The 17,840-nt window shown below is 60.2% G+C and overlaps 1 protein-coding gene across 19 annotated transcripts in view; it reads left to right on the top strand.

The window, feature by feature from the left end:
* The window catches only part of KIF1A (kinesin family member 1A), a 109,962-nt gene that overhangs the window by 62,637 nt on the left and 29,485 nt on the right, over positions 1-17,840 (top strand). For 8 of the 19 annotated variants that reach the window (XM_031651685.1, XM_017947145.3, XM_017947142.3 and 5 more), the window contains 9 exons: positions 796-933; positions 1,734-2,003; positions 8,754-8,872; positions 12,006-12,091; positions 13,152-13,290; positions 13,415-13,589; positions 13,809-13,899; positions 15,266-15,384; positions 16,345-16,400. In XM_031651685.1, the coding sequence (XP_031507545.1) occupies positions 796-933; positions 1,734-2,003; positions 8,754-8,872; positions 12,006-12,091; positions 13,152-13,290; positions 13,415-13,589; positions 13,809-13,899; positions 15,266-15,384; positions 16,345-16,400 (1,193 nt within the window). The remainder of the gene's footprint in view (positions 1-795; positions 934-1,733; positions 2,004-8,753; positions 8,873-12,005; positions 12,092-13,151; positions 13,291-13,414; positions 13,590-13,808; positions 13,900-15,265; positions 15,385-16,344; positions 16,401-17,840) is intronic. The other 11 variants (XM_009183532.3, XM_009183531.3, XM_009183530.3 and 8 more) reach the window with 3 other exon arrangements.

The raw sequence follows: 17,840 nt of genomic DNA, 5'->3' as shown, positions 1-17,840 counted from the left end.
CTACGAAGTAGCAGGACCTGCAGCTCTCCCCAGCCTGCAGTGCCCCCCAAGGATATCAAAACATCACAAGTACAGAAAATAAAAATATGATTACTGTACTCATGCACACATACACATTCATGCAAACACACACACACTAATAAGCATTCATGAAGACGTGCACATATATGCAGCGTACACTCCCACAGTCACGCTCCTCATTCTTCTCCCCTGGTCTCCCAGGTTACGTGGCTTTTGGAAGGACGGGCAGCCACTGTTGATGTGGTTTCTCTTATACCTGAGACCTAGGGGCACAATGATTGCTTTTCTTTCCTTCCACAACATTTGAGGGGAGTGCTCCCACAATAATAATAATTTTTAGGCTATTTTCTCTGTCTTCTGTGTCCCTACCTCCAGTTTGCCCTTTATTCCTTGAGCTCTTGGGCCTCTGTGGCCTGAGCCCCCTTTCTGAGCTTCACTTGGCTTCTCTTCTTGCCTCTCTGCCGACTTTCCAGCAGCCCAGTGCTGCCAGCACCTCGAGCCCCCCACTGCTGGTTCCCCGGCCCACCCCCTGGTGGGAGTTTGGAAGGAGCTGTTGGCGACCTTGCATGCTTAGCTGAGTGTGTTACCTGTGGCTGACCAGCTCCAAGGGTCACAGAGGGGTCTGTCTAGCAAGCCCCCTGAACCTTGATGACCCTGAGCTGGATGTTGTGGCTGGAGCTGGGCTGAATTCATTGTCCCCAGGAGATAAAGGTGTGTAGTGCCAGCTACTGAGTGCTGGGCCTGGGTCCACATTGACCCCTGCCGTCCCTGCAGGCAGCGCCTGGACCTGATGCGGGAGATGTACGACCGCGCTGCAGAGGTGCCCTCCAGTGTCATCGAGGACTGTGACAACGTGGTGACCGGCGGAGACCCCTTCTATGACCGCTTCCCCTGGTTCCGGCTGGTGGGCAGGTGGGCACCTCCTCCCTTCCTTGGCAGAGAGAGAGACTGAGAGAGAGAGAGAGAGAGAGAGAATGAGAGACTGAGAGAGAGAGATGGCAGTGGGGGTAGGAGTGGGCCCTGGCCTGACACAAGGAGCGGCCCTGACAGGTGCTTTTCCAGCCCCAGACTTCCAGCCCTGTCCTCCCTGGCCTGAGGTTCCTCCCAGCCATTCCTCTCCACACACCACAGGACCCATTATTTCAGGGGACGTGGGATGGGGTCTTGGCACTGCCACCCAAATCCACTACAGGGCTGTAGCCGCCAGAACCCATGCATCTGTGTGTGAATATGTGAGGCTCCCAAGCAAACTCTCCGGGTCACCTGGTGGCCCTGAGGGTGGGAACATGGAGGCAGGGCTGTGTCACCCAAGCCTTAGAGACGACTGCCTCCTTCCCTGGTCTCCCAGTCTGGGGTCTGCACCCAGCCCCCTTCACCCCGTGGGACTGTGGCATTCTGAGGCCTCAAAGTGGCCAAACTCTCGAGGTCTTCATATGGCCTCAGCCACTCCCAGCCGAGACCCCTGTTCTCAGTCCCACCTGCAGGTGTCCTCCGGAACTTTCCGGAACCTTCCTGCTGGCCATACATGTGATTTCTTTCCAAGACTGGGGGCACAGTTTTGGTTCTCTTGTCTTTTAAAGCAGCATTCTCGATGGTCTGTGTGTTTGGTTTTGGTTTTAAACAGAAGTTCCCCCCAGCCCCGGCCCCAGCCCCTGTTCGTCCCTGCGAGTCGCTGGTGTTAACTTCTCTCTGTCTTGTCGCACTAACCTCAGTTCAGCCATCTCTGGCTGCAACAGCTACCCTCTTCTGAACACATGCATGAGCGAGCGCATGGCTGCTCTCACCCCCTCCCCCACCTTCTCGAGCCCCGACTCCGACGCCACCGAGCCTGCCGAGGAGCAGAGCGTGGGGGAGGAGGAGGAGGAGGAGGAGGAGGAGGAGGAGGAGGAGGACCTGGAGGACGACGTCTTTCCGGAGCACGAGCTGTGCGACGGCCAGGACCCGTTTTACGACCGGCCCCCCCTGTTCAGTTTAGTAGGAAGGTTGGTGAGGTCGAGGAGAGCATGCTGGGGAGGACCCAGCTCTTTTGCACAGGAGCACTGCTGCGGGCACAGATGGACCACTGGGGCCTGGCCCGGGCCCTCCCAGGGCAGGCGAGGCAGGTGGAGGGGCTGACCTCCTGAGGAGAGCACCCAAGGGCCCCCGGGCCCTGCATCCTTGCAGTGGGGCTGCTCACCCATCCTGGAGACGGTCGCTTTGGGCCAGCAGGGAAGAGTCCGGGTTCCAGGTACAGAAGAAGTAGTGCACCCCGGAGCTTGCAGCTGTGGCCCCAGGCAGGTGGGACTATTTCTGCAGAGAGGCCGTAGGAACCCCAGGGTGGCTCAGGCACCCAATGGCCGAGTTCCTCCCTGAAAGTCCCAGTGCAGGGCCCGAGGGGCATTTGGTAGGTGAGGGCCAGCCACCCCCAAGCTGAATGCCCGTTCTGTCATTCTCCTGGGAATCAACACTGTCCTAGCGCAGGCAGCCTCACTCCAGCTCAGCTGTCATCCGGAAGAGACAGAGGCTCCCAGCTGCTCTCAGTGCTCTCCACTCTCTGTGGGGAAAGGAGCTGAACCCAGAGGCAGCCATCCTGACGTCAGGGAAGGCCTTCCTTTTAGGAGTGGGAGGCAACTGCTCACCCTCCCATCTCCCTCTGAAGCGGTGGGGCCTGGGCAAACCATGCCTGTCTAAAGGTGAGGACGACCGCATCCCTCCTGACCTCCTCAGTTGTCATGGCCAGAGATGGGGACATGTGACCCAGTGCCCTCATGGAACGTGCCCTTTGCAGAGAGAAGCTAGTTACCACGTTGCCCAAATCGATGAGAGACCACGGTTGGGAGACAGAATGGAGGCTGGGGAAGCCCAGACCGAGGGAGCAGGCATCCTGCTCTTCTGGCAGATTTGGCAAATCCAACTGCCTTCCTGTTATCATGGAAGGGAAGTCAGGTGAAGGAAAGATCTAGAAACCTGGCTGGAGTAGTCAGAAAGTCAGCTCAGGAAACAGCTGAATTTATATGTTTTTCATATATGAATGTTATAAGATAATTCTTAGTAACAACCTTTTTTGGAGATTAAGATTGCTTCCCTGGGCTAGGCCAGTGGAAGTTTTCAGAAGTCTTGAGCTTGGAGCAGCCGTGCTGACAGCTGAAGGCTGAGGGTGGCCCCAGATCACAGAGTTTGCACGAGCTTTACTCTGTCCTTGGGTGGAGATGGTGGAAGGAAAGCCTCGCCCTCCCTCTTGGAAGACAGCAGGTCCCCATGGGCCCATGCCATGGATTTATTCTGATTAATTTTCCCTGAGTGTTACTAGGCTGTAAGGTGAGATAAGCTGGCCCACCAGATAAAAACTTGTGGCACCCTCCCTCTGACATGCTGTGGGCCTGTACTTCCCACTCTACAGCGCCCAAGAGGGAGCAGTGGACCCCAAGGCCAGTTCCATGCAGGCCTCTCTCAGAAAGCCCCAGGCTGTGGGGCCAGGCCCCTGCACCTGCTGGGCCCCAGGAGTGGCTCCGGGTGTCAGGCAGGTGAGGGATCAGGACGCACAGGGGGACGAGGACATCAGGAGAAGTGGGGTGGGGCTCTCGCAGTCTCAGCCAGAAAGAGCTGGGTCCTTCCAACATTTTTTTCCCCTTTTGTGGATTTGAGATTTTACAAAACTACCAAACCAAACAAAAGTCATCAAAGAGAGACCTGGCCCCTATATTGCGGGGTGGTCTGTGAAGGGCTTCATTTGGAATCATCTTAACCTTTTTGGTTTGGCAAGAATTGGCTTCTCCCACGCAGCAGCTGTGCAGGCCCAGCCCTGGGAAGGCCCCTCGTTGATTTTCCTTTAACCTTCTGGTAGCTGCTGGCTCTCTCTCCAAAGCTTCAGCGAAATTGGGGCACCCACTCTTGTCCCCTCTGGAAAGGCTTCCCTGGGTCCCAGCATGCGTCTTTGCACCTCACCAATCTGTGGTTAGCGCCTGCCTCCTCCCTCCCTCCCGCCACACTCAGCCCTCGCTCTGTCTGCCTCTGCTGCCGCCTCTTTCGGGCTGGGTTTCAGTCTGCTTCAAGGTACCCTGGCCTCTGCGGAAGGCCCATCCAGCACTGGCCTCCTGTGTTCCACACTGGGGCTCCTCACCCAAGGCCAGGGTCGGCCCCCAGGGGCCTCTGCCTCTGGCAGTCTGGGGCACCAGGTGACCTGGGGAGGCAGTTGGGTTGGTGACCACTGCCCATATTCCAACAGGAGTGGGCCTGGGGCTCTGATTTCCCCTGGCACAGGAAGGGTAGGAAACACGGGAAGGGTGGGTGGGCACAGGAGCTGCAGAGAGAGCAGGGCGAGAGCTGACTGCCTGGGATGAGGGTCCCTGGGAGGGGAGCAGGGCTGGGAAGGGAGCGCAGGTGTCTAGGGCTGGGTCGATAAACGTTGTTGCGGCTCGAGGGCTTCACTCAGGGTCAGCTCTGTGCCTGCCCCCTGGGCTGGCAAGACCACGCCACTCCCTTGAGTCCCACATGGTGCTCTCGGTGGGCTGGGGCCCCTCTCTCTTGGTATTTGCAGCATGGCTGTGGATGGCGTTTCTCAGCCTGAGATCCCGAGAGCCACTCTCTGTGCGTTGGGTGTGTCTGTGGCAGGTAGGGACAGGCCTGGGCTATGTTCTGGCTCCCAACATGTCAGGTTATTTCTGGCACCTGAAGGGCAGGTGGGGGGCATGGCCTGCCCAGGCCTGTTGCCTGGGAGGGTGTCTCCACTGGGCAGAGACACCAGGCTCCAAGATGCCAGGCATCAGCGCTCTGCCCCATCGCTTCACACTTCGGGTGCATTGGTTGGCATGGTCTCTTCACAGAGTGGGGGGGCACCTTCCAGGCCCAGCTCACAGCTCTCTTGAGGCTGGTGCTGCCACTGGGGCAGTGGATTCCGGGCCCCAGAGGTCCCTTCTGGCTGAACAAGTCTATCACCAAGCCAGGCAGACTGGGACGGGCAGTGGGGAGGGGAGAACACCCGACAGTAGAGCCACAGCCAGATCCACGTGTCTCACTGGTGGCCTGGGGCCTGGGTCAGTGCCATGAGGATGCTCACAGGGTGCAGTAGAGATCAGGGAGCATTTGGTGTCAGACCCCAGGAGTCCTTTTCATTGTATAACCTCCACCTGGATGTCCCTCAGGGCCCCACCCCCAGCAGTCCCCACCTTTGGGGCACAATCTGGGCTGCATCTTGCCCATCTGTTTGAAAGCAGCAGCAGTCTGTGGTGCTGCAGTGTCTGGGTCCCCCCAGCTCCCAGCATGAGGACAATCTGAAAAAGCATGAAACAGTCAATCTGCTGAATTAATCAGCTGTGGAACTAGGCAGGTGCCCAGGTGAATTGCCCACTCAGAGTGGGTGGGGAAGTGCCCATGGAAGCCAACCCTGGCCCTAGAAGTAGGCGGTGGAGCTTGGTGTTCACACAGTTGAGCAGAAGAGTCTCGCGCAGGCCCTCACTGCCAGGCCGTGGCCACTTCCTTAATCTCTGTGCCTCAGGCTCTTCCTCTGTGCGATGGGGTATAAGTACCACATTTCATCGTTCTAGTGTGCTGAGACCCTGGGTGGATTTTGTGCATCTCCAAGAAAGAAGGGGTGCCGCTGGTTGAGTTGAGATGGCTGTTTATTAGGACGTGCCCTGGCGAGGAGATGGGGGTGCGCTGCCTCCCAGGAGACAGAAGAACAAAAGGCCCTGTGTGCTCACCACGGTGCTTGGCCCCTCGGGAGCCTCTACAGATGCTGGCTGCTGTGATTTCTGCCATGATGCTTCATAATGGGATGATCTGAGCCTGGGGCTGTGAGGGACTTGGGCCTCCTCGAGCCCAGCCCCTGTCTGATTTGTGAGGCACTCGCGTCTGTGCTGTGCTGCTGGTGCCTGAGCCCACAGTTGGCAACATGGCAGAAGGCGTCCCCTCAGAGTCAGTTCCACACAGCATTTGTTCAGCAGGGAGGCCCTGTGCAGACAGCCAGGAAGGGGCCTGCCTGCTGCAGTTTCACCATGTGACTTGGGACGGGCCTGGCCCCTGCCTCAGTTTACCTGTCTGTGCACGGCCTCAGACCCCTTTGGACCTGGCCTTTCAGGGCAGTGGAGGAGGGTGAGGAGGGGGTCAGGTGAGACCCTGAGAGCTAAGAGTGGGGAGGGTGTGGCCCCTTCCCTCACTCAGGGGCAGAAGTCTCCTCCCTCTGGGTGGGGTCCCGGGGAGCTCAGAGGTTTGTGGGTCGCCTTTGTGGTGCCGTGAGTGGCACATGTGGATGGCCCCAGAGCCCAGGGCTCTGCTCACTGCCAGCAGCCCCTGCGGAATTGCCCTAAGCTTCTGGGAAGGCAGCTCTGGCGAGGGGTCTTTGGGGTAGGAGAGGTAGTGTCTGACCCTGTCTGGGTGGCCCTGGACAGCTATAGCCTCTCCTTCCTGTGAGGCTGTGCCAGTGGATTCAGTGCCTGAGTGTCCTCACCTGGCCCACAGTGGGAGTGGTCCCGGGTCCCGCCCCCTCTCTGAGGGCCGCCCTATGGGCTCCCTGCAGAGTAGGGTGGGGGTGGGGCAGTCTCATCATCCTCAGTGCCCTTCTGCCCTCCAACCCTGGGATTTTTGCAGTGGGCACTGGCTCTGGGAAAGGGTGGGGTGGGTAGGGACTGGAGGGCAGGGGCTGGCTCAGAGCCTGGCAGCGTAGGCCGTCCCGCCTGGTCTCCTTACGTCTCCCCCAGTGTGGTGCGCCAGCCACTGGGAAGAGCCCGTGCTGTCTGGTGGCCCAAGTCCTGGCTCTCGCCAGCCCCACTCCTGGACATCTTAGCTTTGCTCAGTTTGTAGCAGCCCCTTTTCCCACCCCCACTGTCAAGCAGAGACCGTCGTCCGGGAGCCCGGGGTGCCCTGGGGAGGGAAGGCATTGCCGTCCCCCTCCCAAGGGGGTGCTGGTGAGTCCCTGCCTGTAGGGCACCCAGCAGGACTGTGGGGAGGAGCTCCCACCCTGTGGGCCTCAACGTCCTCTCGTGACTAGGGCCAGGCTGAGTTTCCATGGGCGCTTCTGGACATAACCCGGGTGGGTGGCCGAGGGCAGTGGAACCCCAGCCCCAGCACTTAAGTCAGGCAGAGCCACCTGCAGCCCTGTGGGTAACAGGTCCCTCCCTGGTGGGCTCCGTGGGTGTGGAGCACTCGCTTCTTGGGGGGCATCTTCAGAGGGCGTGTTGTTCTGGGGAGAGGGCCCAAGAAGCCACCAGGGGCTTCCTTTACCCCAGGAGGGAGGACTGAGGAGACTTTCAGGCCCCTGGAGGGCAGCGAGACCCTTTTCCTACTACAAGCCTTGCCTGGGCCATTTTGCGGTGGGGGCAGTGGTCAGGTCTCAGTTTAGCAGAGCCACTCAGAAAGCAAGGGAGATTCCATGGGGATGTGTAAAGTCAGAATGAACGAGACGGCCAAGGGGAAGGTCCTGACAGTTGCTGGGATGCTGGGGCCTCTGAGGAGGGTTGAGGCAGCCGATGAGATGGAGGGTGGGGCTTCTGCAGTGGGAGCAGGAATACCCGGGGCATCCATGGACCCATGGGCCACAAGGCCGAGCTTGACTGTGATGGGGAGGCAGGGCCTGGACCCCCAGGGCCACGTGGGGCATGGATGCCCCTGCAAGGAGCTTGGGTGTCACCAAAGGCATGGGAGGATGTCCCACTGGTGCCTTGAGACCTTTCTGGCTGCTGTGGAGCCATGGCAGGGTGGCTGGTGGTGATGGGACAGTTGAGGGGGGCTTCTTGAAGACTTTTGAGGTGGAACTGATGGATTTGATGAGTAGGAGAGGCCACGGTGCTGCTGGTTTCGACTTGCTGCTGCAGGGAAGTCGGGGGGGTTAGGGGGTGGAGGGAGCAAGGTCAGGAGCCCACCTGAGAGAGATGTTGGACGTTCACAGCCCGCTGAGTCTCACTCAACCTCTCATCAGTATCTGCTCTGGAATTGAGGGCCCCAGGCACGGCCCTTTCCCATGCCGGAGGTCACGGTGCTCAGAGCCACACCTGCCTGGAGCAGGAAGCAGGGTATCCTTCCCCCTGGCTGGGTGGCGTGGGTCTTCCAGGCTCCTCTCTGTCTTCCCAGCTGCCCACATATTGGTCAGCACAGGGAACGCAGCAGCTGTCTGGCGACCGTAGTTGCTCGTGGTCTCTGCCTAGGCTGGTCCTGGGAAAGGAGGGGTCTTGGTGCTCTGGGTTGCACCATGGCCCTGGGGGTGTCCTCAGGGCTCCATTCAGCACTTCCCTGGGCCCTAGACTAAGGGTGCCTCATCTTGGCCAACTCACCTCGGAGCTCCCACCTGCTGAGTTTCTGTTCAGGCAAGGGGTTCTGTGGGGTCTGTGAGTGCCAGGGACCCCTGGGAAGTGGGCAGGAGGCAGAGCAATGCTGGCCATCAGTGCCAGTGTGAAAGGGTGGGCAGCACAGTGTGGTCTGGGTCCTGGTCTGGCCCCCGTCCTCCTTGAAGCAGGCTGAAACCTCCCTCCTCGGGTGCTCCCTTCTCAGGCAGCCAGGTCCGGGCCCAACTGGGCTGTGCCTCTGCTCGCCGCGGCTCATTCCTCGTCCTCCTCTCTGTCCCTTCACCTCCTGTCTCCTCCGAGTGCCCACCCTGCCTGTCCCCGCCCGCTCTTGCTGTCCTGGCCCTGGCTGTCCTGTCCGGCGGCGTCCCTCTGCTTTGCAGCTCCGTGTTGTGTCGTGAGCCAGGCCATGCTGCCACCGCTGCCGTCAGAACACGTGTGGAGGGGTGGCCCATGACCACAGCCTCTACTTCCCCCCAGGGCCTTCGTGTACCTGAGCAACCTGCTATACCCTGTTCCCCTGGTGCACCGTGTGGCCATCGTCAGCGAGAAGGGCGAGGTGAAGGGCTTCCTCCGCGTGGCCGTCCAGGCCATCTCAGGTGCGTGTGGGTCAAAGGCCATGTGTGGCGTTGGAGCCTCTGGGGCTGGCTCTCACCTTTGCAGGCAGAGGCAGGGACCTGAGAAGGGCCCTCTGGCCTCATGTAGTGGTCAGTGGGAAGCTGGCCTCAGCTGGCCCTCCACTCTCCCTGGGGACAACCTGAAGCTGTTTTTCCACCCTGTCCTTAGCTGGCACCTGGGGCCGCTGCCCCCCAGTGGGCCCTGGAGGGGAAACCCCTGCTGCCCAGCTCTTGGCTCTGGCCTCCTGGACTCCCCGGGGTCAGCTGGGGGTGCCTTGGGGGCCGTGCAGGCTGAGCCCAGTGCCATCTGAGCCTGCTCTGGTTGGGGGTCTCCACCTTCCCATCAGGCAGCCCCAGATGGACCCAAGACCACCTGGATCCCTCCCCCAGCCTGCTGCAGAGCAGGTGCTCTCTGTCAACACATCCCACCCACCCGGCTGTCTCCGCAGCCCCAGGAAAGGCTTGCGAGGCGCCGTCCCTGGCCCCTGGGCTCTGCTCAGGGCAGCCCTCCCTGGGGTGCTTCTGGTTCCCTGATGCACTCCCTGGTCTCTCAGGCACAGGCCTGTCCGCCTCCACACTGGGCCTGAAGATGCAGCCCCTCCCTTGGGGGAGGTGGAGACTGGCACTGCTCGGCCCAGGCCCGGTCGGCTCCTGATGGCGGGAGGCACCAGTGCAGCCCCAGAGTGCCTGTGAGCCTTAGTTTGCTCACATGTAAACGGGATCCGTTGTAATGCTCCACACCGGATAGGAATGTTGAAGGGTACTCGAGAACACAGATGTGAAAGAGCTTGGCTGCCTGGGAAGCTGCAGGGCAAGAGGCGGCTTGTGCCATGAGGGAAGGTCCCATTCCCTTCCCAGCCCACCCTGGGCTCCTCCACCAAGGTCTCCCCTCACCAGGGACCACTCTTTTTCCTCCCAAAGGCCTTGGCTGCCTGGGCACCCTGGGGAGGGAGTAGTACAGACAGACAGGCAGGCAGGCAGATGGATGCAGAGAGGACGTGCATCCATGGCTGCAGGGGGGCTCCTGGCTACCTGGTTGGGGCTGCTCAGAGGAGTGACTTGGAGCAGGCTGAGATGGCCATACCCCTCCCCAGATGGCAAGTCCCCCAACTATGAGATGGCTCATATTCCCCGCAAGATGTCTGGCCCTCCCAGCCCTGCTATCCTGGTTGCCTTGGGCGATTGTAATCCCACCTTATTAATGAAGTTAATTTGACTCTGATGTCAAATTCTCCTTAGCCCATAATTTCTTTCTTTTCTTTTTCTTTTTCTTTTTTCTTTTTTTTCTTCTTCTTTTTTTTTTTTTTTTGATGAAGTCTTGCTCTGTCACCAGGCTGGAGTGCAGTGGCTTGATCTCGGCTCACTGTGCAACCTCTGCCTCCCAGTTCAAGTGATTCGCCTGCCTCAGCCTGTTGAGTAGAGTAGCTAGGACTACAGGAACATACCACCACGCCCAGCTAATTTTTGTGTTTTTAGTAGAGACGGGATTTCACCCTGTTGGCCAGGCTGCTCTCGAACTCCTGACCTCAAGGGATCTGCCCATCTTGGCCTCCCAAAGGGCTGGAATTTCAGGCATGAGCCACCACGCCCGGCCAGCCACGGTGTCCAGCCTAGCCCATGATTTTTAAATGTTGTTTACAGCACCTCCCACTGGCCATGTCTTTACTTGTCATCCAGTTACTGTGATACCACTGTGCTGAGAAGCTGGGGGCCCAGCTAGGGAGGGAGGGTGAGCACCAGGGAAGGGCCCCAGCCCTGCTGCTGCAAGGTGCGGTGTTTACTGGAGCTGCAACGCTCAGGAAAGCTGGGAACACCTATCACCTCCCTCTCCCCTCCAGGAGGGGCCACCGCCACCTCACCAGGTCCTCCCGATCCTGCCTTGTGCCAGCAGCTCCCACCAAGTGGTCAGGACGGCTGAGCAGAGCCATGCTGACCAGTTCCTCCCACTGGCCCCCACCCTGACAGCCACCCCCTGAGAGTGGGGCTGCACCAGAGGCTGTGGGGCTGTCCCATATCCTTGTGAGGGCAACTGCCATCCTGGTCTGCCCTGGTCAGAGGGGGCCTCTGGGGTCCACGTGGAGGTTGCCCATTTCCCAGGCCCCGGGTTCAATCTCAGTGCAAAGCTCTACCTCTGTCCCGCACCCTATGGGATTGAGAGGTACCCCCACCTCTCAGATGAGGGTAGCCAGTTAGGAAGGTGCACGGCAGCTCTGAGCCCAGGTCTGTGTGCCCAGGTCCACAGCCCCTGGTCTCCCAGGTCATATACTGGGAAACCAGTCTGAGACAGTGCCTGGGAAGTGCTCCTATCCTGGGCTGGGTCACCAGGCCTCCTGCCGGCCATCCTACAACTGGATCATTTTATGTTGGGTGACGCCTAATTGTTTCCCTGTCTGATGGCTGTGGTGGTGGAGAAGGGAACTTAGAAAAGGCCCCGGCCCTTGCATTGGTGGTCTCAGAAGTCTCACCAGCCCTGCCTGTGACCTGGGCAAGGTCGGTTTGCTGTTCCCTCAGCACTGACTCCTCCATGAGCAGGCGCTGGCTGTCGCAGACCATGGCAGGACAGAGCCCAGGGCTTCGGGCAGCAGGTCCACTGAGAGCTTTGAAGGCTGGGGAGTGTGGGCGGATGCACCGGCAGGCCTGGGGAGTTGCGTGGAGGGGCGGTTGGTGGCCCTCAAATGTCTAGACAGGTGATAGGTGGTAGCTTCACCCAGATGGTGGCAGAGGCACGTCGTGATTCTGGAGGTGGAACCAGCAGGGCTGGAGGGGTGGTCTCTGCACATGGGGATGGGGAGGGGCTACCCGGGTTCTGCTTGAGCACCTGGGAATTCGGGCAATATTTGGTTTTGAAAATATAGACTTTGTGACCTCTATCAAAGTGGGCTGTGATGAGGCCATGGCTGCTTTGGGACCCCTGGGCAGTACAGGCGGGTGGTCGGTGTGCCGGGACATGCCCTGGTTGTCACTGAGCCACGGGTGGCAGCTTCGGTCAGGGGCCTGCTGCCCGCTCTTGCTCCTGTGCCCTCACTTTGACTGCGGGGTGGCCCAGCCTTGCTCTGCCCACACCCACCTCAGGGGACAAGCTGGGCTCCAACTATTTGCTCCATTTCTCCTGCAGCCGATGAAGAGGCCCCCGATTATGGCTCTGGCGTCCGCCAGTCGGGAACTGCTAAAATCTCCTTTGACGACCAGCATTTTGAAAAGGTACCAAGCTCCCTCCCAAGTCCCAGACCTGGAGGTGCCTGGCGCTCACTGGAGTCCTGTGCACTTTGCTCCTCTAACGCCCCTGTCTCATCCCACGGGCCTTAAGTCCTCTTGGGGTTCTTCCCTCTGGTCCAGAGCACTGAGCCTGCCCTGTCTCTAAGCACACCACGCCCCTTTTCCCGGGTTTGCCCTGACCCCTGGATCCGCCCATCTCCCACCAAGACCGCTCCAGGGTCCAAGCTGGGGTGCAGTGCAGGTGGACAACACTAGCCTCCAGAACAGACACTGAGGTGCAGCCATCCCCACCCTGTCTCCCTTCTCTGGAGCAGTTCTCCTCTGGGTCCTCACAGGACAGCGCATCCCACTGCCCCCTTTGCCTGCTCCCTGCCTACCACCCAGTGAGAATGAGGGGCCCCCTGAGGCTGCCTACCTGCGGTCCTCATGTGAAGGGCTGGCGCTGTGTCCAGTGGCACCTGGACCACTCAGTCTCCTCTTCCACTCTTGAGAGAGAGAGTGGTGGAGGAAGGTCCCCAAAGTGCACCCCAGGCCATGCTCAGGTGGCTCCTGCCCCCAGATTCTGAGACTCGCTTCTCACCCGTGCCCACCTGGCCATGCTGTCACCCGGAACCTGGGTGACCTACTCCCTGAGCGAGGTGGTCTGTCTGCCCAACACCTTTTCTCTTAGAGGGGCTGTCGGTGTTGGGGGTGCCCAAGAAGGGGAGGGGAGAGAGCTAACCTGCTGGGCAAGGGGCCCTGGCAGGCGGGGGTCCGGCTGAACTGAAGACCAGAGAGGCGGGTGGTAAGTTGTTTCCAGGACAGCTCAGACTTCACATAGCCGTAGGCTATAGAATCCAAAGACACACATCCACAGCAGGGTAAACTGAGGCCTGGGGAGGTGGGTGACCCCCACAAGGCAGGGGCAGGTCTGGTGCATGGGTTCATGGAGGCCCCAGCCCAGGCTCTGGGTGGCACAGCCCTCCGGTGGGCCTGTGACAGGGTCTGCGGTGCCTCTCCCCGGCTGGCTCCTGGCTCTCTGTGACTCTGGTCCGTGTCTGATCAGTTCCAGTCCGAGTCTTGCCCCGTGGTGGGGATGTCCCGCTCGGGAACCTCCCAGGAAGAGCTTCGCATCGTGGAGGGCCAGGGCCAGGGTGCAGACGTGGGGCCCTCAGCCGACGAAGTCAACAACAACACCTGTTCAGGTGAGTTCCCCAACCCAGCTGCCCAGGGCGTGGGGCATGCTGAGACCTGGTTCCTGAGCCCGGCCCAGGCCTGTGGCTGGAAGACAACATGGTCTGGAGGTCCATGACTCTCCTTGACTCCCAGCAGCGGTGCCCCCAGAAGGCCTCCTCCTAGACAGCTCCGAGAAAGCCGCCCTGGACGGGCCCCTGGACACTGCCCTGGACCACCTCCGCCTGGGCAGTACCTTCACCTTCCGTGTGACAGTCCTGCAGGCGTCCAGCATCTCTGCCGAATACGCTGACATCTTCTGCCAGTTCAAGTGAGCCCCTGCTGCCTTTGTGTCCCCATGCCGTACAGGGACTCTGTGCCCAAAGCTCCCCTGCCTGGGCACTGAGCAGGGTGCAGGCCATGTTGGTGCCATGTCAGCCCAGCCCCAGCACCCTGAATGCCCCAGCGCCCTCATGTGAGGTGATTCCACCTGGTAAGGTCTCGTCCCAAGTCCCCCACCCCATACCAAAGCACCTCTTCTGCTTTGCAGCTTCATCCACCGCCACGATGAGGCCTTCTCCACAGAGCCCCTGAAGAACACAGGCAGAGGCCCCCCTCTCGGCTTCTACCATGTCCAGAACGTACGTCCCCGGGTGCTTCTCCCCATCCCTGCCACTGACCAACCCTCCCAGGGCCTCTCTGAGCATGGCTCATTCTCCCTCTTCTGAACACCAGTTGTGGGCCAGGGCTGCCCTGAGCACCAGGAACTCCAGTGCTCGGCAGGGCGTAGGAGTGATTTCTGGGCAGTGGGAGACCCTTGATGGGTTTACGACTGGGAGATGGGGGCTCCTCAGAGCCCCTGAGAGCTGCCCATGGTGAGCATAGAGCCGACGGGGAGCTGGATGCAGGTGCAGTGGGGCCTGGGGTTTGTACTGAGGGCTGCGGGTACTCAGTGAGGGCAGCCCTGGCTTGAGTGTTGGGAATGGGAAGGAGGCAGGGTCACAGGGGCTGCAGGGTGCCGGCAATGTCCTGAGAGGTCTGGAAAACTCCAGGCAGGAGGGTGATGGCAGCTGGGCTGCTAGGATGATGGAGAGGAGGGGCCTTTAGGGCAGAGCAGCTCCTCCTGGAGGCGGGAGAACTGGGCTCCTGGGGCAGCAGGGGAAAGAAGTGCCTAACAGTGATAAGGAAAGCTACCAGGGAGCCAGGCTTTGAGTGCCAGGCCGCGGGTGTAGATTTGGCAGGGCTGATAACCTGCAGACTCAGTGAGTTAGTTGACTGGGACTTCTGTGACAAAGCACCATAGATAGGGGCATCTCAAACAACAGAAATGTGGCCTCCCACGGCTCTGGAGGCTGGAAGCTCAGGATGAGGGTGTGGGCAGGGTCGCCTCCTTCTTAGGCCTCTATCCTTGGCTTATAGAACAGCTGCCTCTTCCTTGTGTCTGTCCGCGTGGCCCTCCCCGTCTGCGTGGGTCTGGGCCCAAACCTTCCCTTTTCATAGGGACAGCAGCCATGCTGGATTGGGACCCACTCTGATGACCTCTCTTTAGCTGCATTATCTCTGTAAAGGCCCTATCTCAGGACACACTCTCATTCTGAAGTCCTGGGGTTAGGACTTCAACATATGAATTTGGTGAGGGGGACACGGTCCAACCCGTAACTCTTGCTAAGTGGGGCAGGGCCCAAGAAGGGGCGCCCTGCAGAGACCAGCACTGCCCTCTGTCACCTTTCCCAGCTCTGTGTTCTGAAAGGGCAGCTGACCACGCGGCCCCTGTTCATCCTGGGGAGAGAGGCCGAGGGGCACACTCCAGAGTCCGTCTGGGGCATGTGGTGGGAGGAGGGGCTGGGCTGAAGGGCCTAGAGGAGGCTGCTGCCCCTGGGCAGAGGTGGGCCCAGCTAAGGGTCCCAGATCTGGGCCTGAAGCACTTAGCTCACTGATGTGACTCTCCTTCCCCCTTGAATGTGGCCTGGCCGTGCCCTCCTGTCCTCCCACCTGCCTGCCCACCAGATCGCAGTGGAGGTGACCAAGTCCTTCATTGAGTACATCAAGAGCCAGCCCATTGTGTTCGAGGTTTTCGGCCACTACCAGCAGCACCCGTTCCCGCCCCTCTGCAAGGATGTGCTCAGGTCAGTGCCCTGGGTCGGGGGTTCGGGGTTGCAGTCCTCAAAGCCCCTGCCCGGATCTTTTCATCCAGCTGTCTTGAAGCTGCAGAGCCTATGCACCCCCTGAAACCCACCTCCCCTGCCAATCCAGGAGGCCTTTTGCCCAAGGCTGGCAGGACTCAGAGAGCGATTAAGAGCTCTGGGCCTTCCCACAACTTCTCTCCTTCAGGACTGCAAAGGGTTCCTTGTGAGCATTGCTTGACCTCCTGCTGGCCTGGGCAGTGTGCAGGGGCTGCCAGCTGTAGGATGCTGGGGTGGCCCCGGGGAGACCACTTCTGCTGCTGACCAAGGACCCCAGGAAAGGGGCCCAGCTGTGCCACACCCCGAGGAAGCCCGGCCTAGCTCCCTCAGTCCATGCAGCCTCCTGAGACCTGGAAAATGGGGGCTCAGAGAGACTCGTGGGGCTGGGACGTGAAGTCAGGACTTCCACTCAGGCCATCTCACCCAGACCCTTGAAGGTGGATGGGAGTGTCTACCCTGGGCCAAGCCGGCCCCTCCTGGGCACCTCGAGTGCAGAGAGAACAGCAGAGAGGCCTCGGGTGGGCCCTTGTCTTCCCATCTCCAACTCCCCTCAGCTGTCAGGCAGGACTGGGAGCTCAGGGGCCCTCCAGGGTGTCAGGGAAAGAGAAGGGCAATGAAGGCTTTGCTTTGGGGCTGCTTGTCTGTCCTTGGGAGTGCCTGAGGGACTCTGGACTGGAAGCCAGAGCTTGAACCTTGCCCTGGTTTCCTGTGGCCTCTGGGGTGGAATCTGGGGTCCCAAGGGTCCCTCCTCTTCCTCCCACCCAAGCTGTTGGACAGTCTTGGAGAAGAGAGGGCGGGAGGGGGCAGGGATGGGCACCTGGGGCCAGTAGCCCTCTGTCTCCTTCTGACCCCTCCCACCCAGGGTCCCACAGACACCTCACACTGGTGTTTCTTTCTCCACAGCCCCCTGAGGCCCTCGCGCCGCCACTTCCCTCGGGTCATGCCACTGTCCAAGCCAGGTAGGAAGGGTCTCTGGAGCCATCTCAGGGCAATGGGCTCCCCTCACTGTGGGTGCTGTAGTGGGCTGGGCCCCCGCAGTGGATGCTGTCCTCTGTGACGGGGCTGTGCCCTCCCAGGCACTCTGGGGCCACCCTGAGCCTGTCAGACCTCATGGGGTCCCCATGGAGCAAGGGTCTGCCCTGTGCCCAGAGAGTAGCCTGGAGCTGGTGGCAGAGGTGTGGGGAGCCGAGGAAGGAAGACAGCAAGGGGGCTGGGGGCTTTGATGGGACTTCAGGCATCTCAGCTGAACACAGAGAGGTAGAGATTTGGGGGTGAAGGGCAGTCTAGGAAGCTCCTTCATGGGGGTCCAAGGCTGGAGGTGGGAGTGAGAGCGTGGGGTCAGTCAGGGAGGAGTATTTGTCAGAGCTTTTGCCCGGAGCCTGGAGCCTCTGCCTGAGGGAACAGGTGGGTCGTGGAATAGCACTTGAGATTCATTGGCTTTTAGTTAAAAGAGTGGAGTTTATTCCCTGCAAGACCAAAACCTGAGGACATGGTTGGGGGAGAGCTAAAGGCAGCCAGACTGAGGCCCGGCAGGTGTGGCTGAGTCCCTCACAGCCCAGAAACCCTCCTGAAGGAGGCAGTGTGGTCCCAGGCACCAGCGCCCCAGAGGGTAGGGGCCTGTGTGAGAAGCTGCCTCTGCAGCTGGTGGGTGGAGGCACTGGGTCTGCACACGTGGTGACTAGGTGTCAGCCTCTTGTGCCTGCCTTGCAAGGACCCTGTCCTTTGAACCCCTGTAAGATGAAGGTTTGCAGGCTGAGGACACTGTGGGAGGACACCCTCCAGCTGCTGCGGAGCCAGTCCCTGGTCTGTACAGGTTTTGTGGCCCGCAGTATGGGTTCCCTGAGATTCAGTCTTCCCCATAGCCTGCAAGAAAGACCTGTAGATCCATATTTGTAGGGGAGGCAGAGGGGGCTCAGATGGGACTTGCTAGAGGAGGACCTGTGTGATGGGTCTCAGAGAAGGGAGTGCTGGACAGAGGTGGGTGAAGGATGCGAGGACAGAGGCTGTTTGTCAGGAGCTGGACATGAGTGGAGGGCCAGTGGGAGCTGAGGGACAGGGCCTCTTGGGCCAGGCCTGGGTGCTGGTGAGATGTGCTTGGACTGGTACAGTAGGCTGTAGCCAAGGTGTGGTGTAGGCGATGGGCCTGGCAGCATGGCAGAGGGGCCCTGTGAGGGTTGTGGGGCTTTTGAACAAGTGTATCTGTGGCTGCCCTGTTGGTTCTTGGGGTCTTGACCACTGTTCTCCTCATGAGCTGTGCCCCGTGTGCATGGCCACGTAGCTTTCCTAGCCAGGGCACAGAGAACGTGAGCGTCCGTGTGACGTGCTGAGGCCACAGAGTGCCCAGGACCCCGTGTATCTTGGGAATGACTGGGGTTGGCTGGTTGTTTCCCTTGAGGAGG

The sequence above is a fragment of the Papio anubis genome, chromosome 10 (assembly GCF_008728515.1).
Source record: "Papio anubis isolate 15944 chromosome 10, Panubis1.0, whole genome shotgun sequence".
NCBI lineage: Eukaryota > Metazoa > Chordata > Mammalia > Primates > Cercopithecidae > Papio > Papio anubis.
This window is presented reverse-complemented; position numbering and strand designations above follow the sequence as displayed.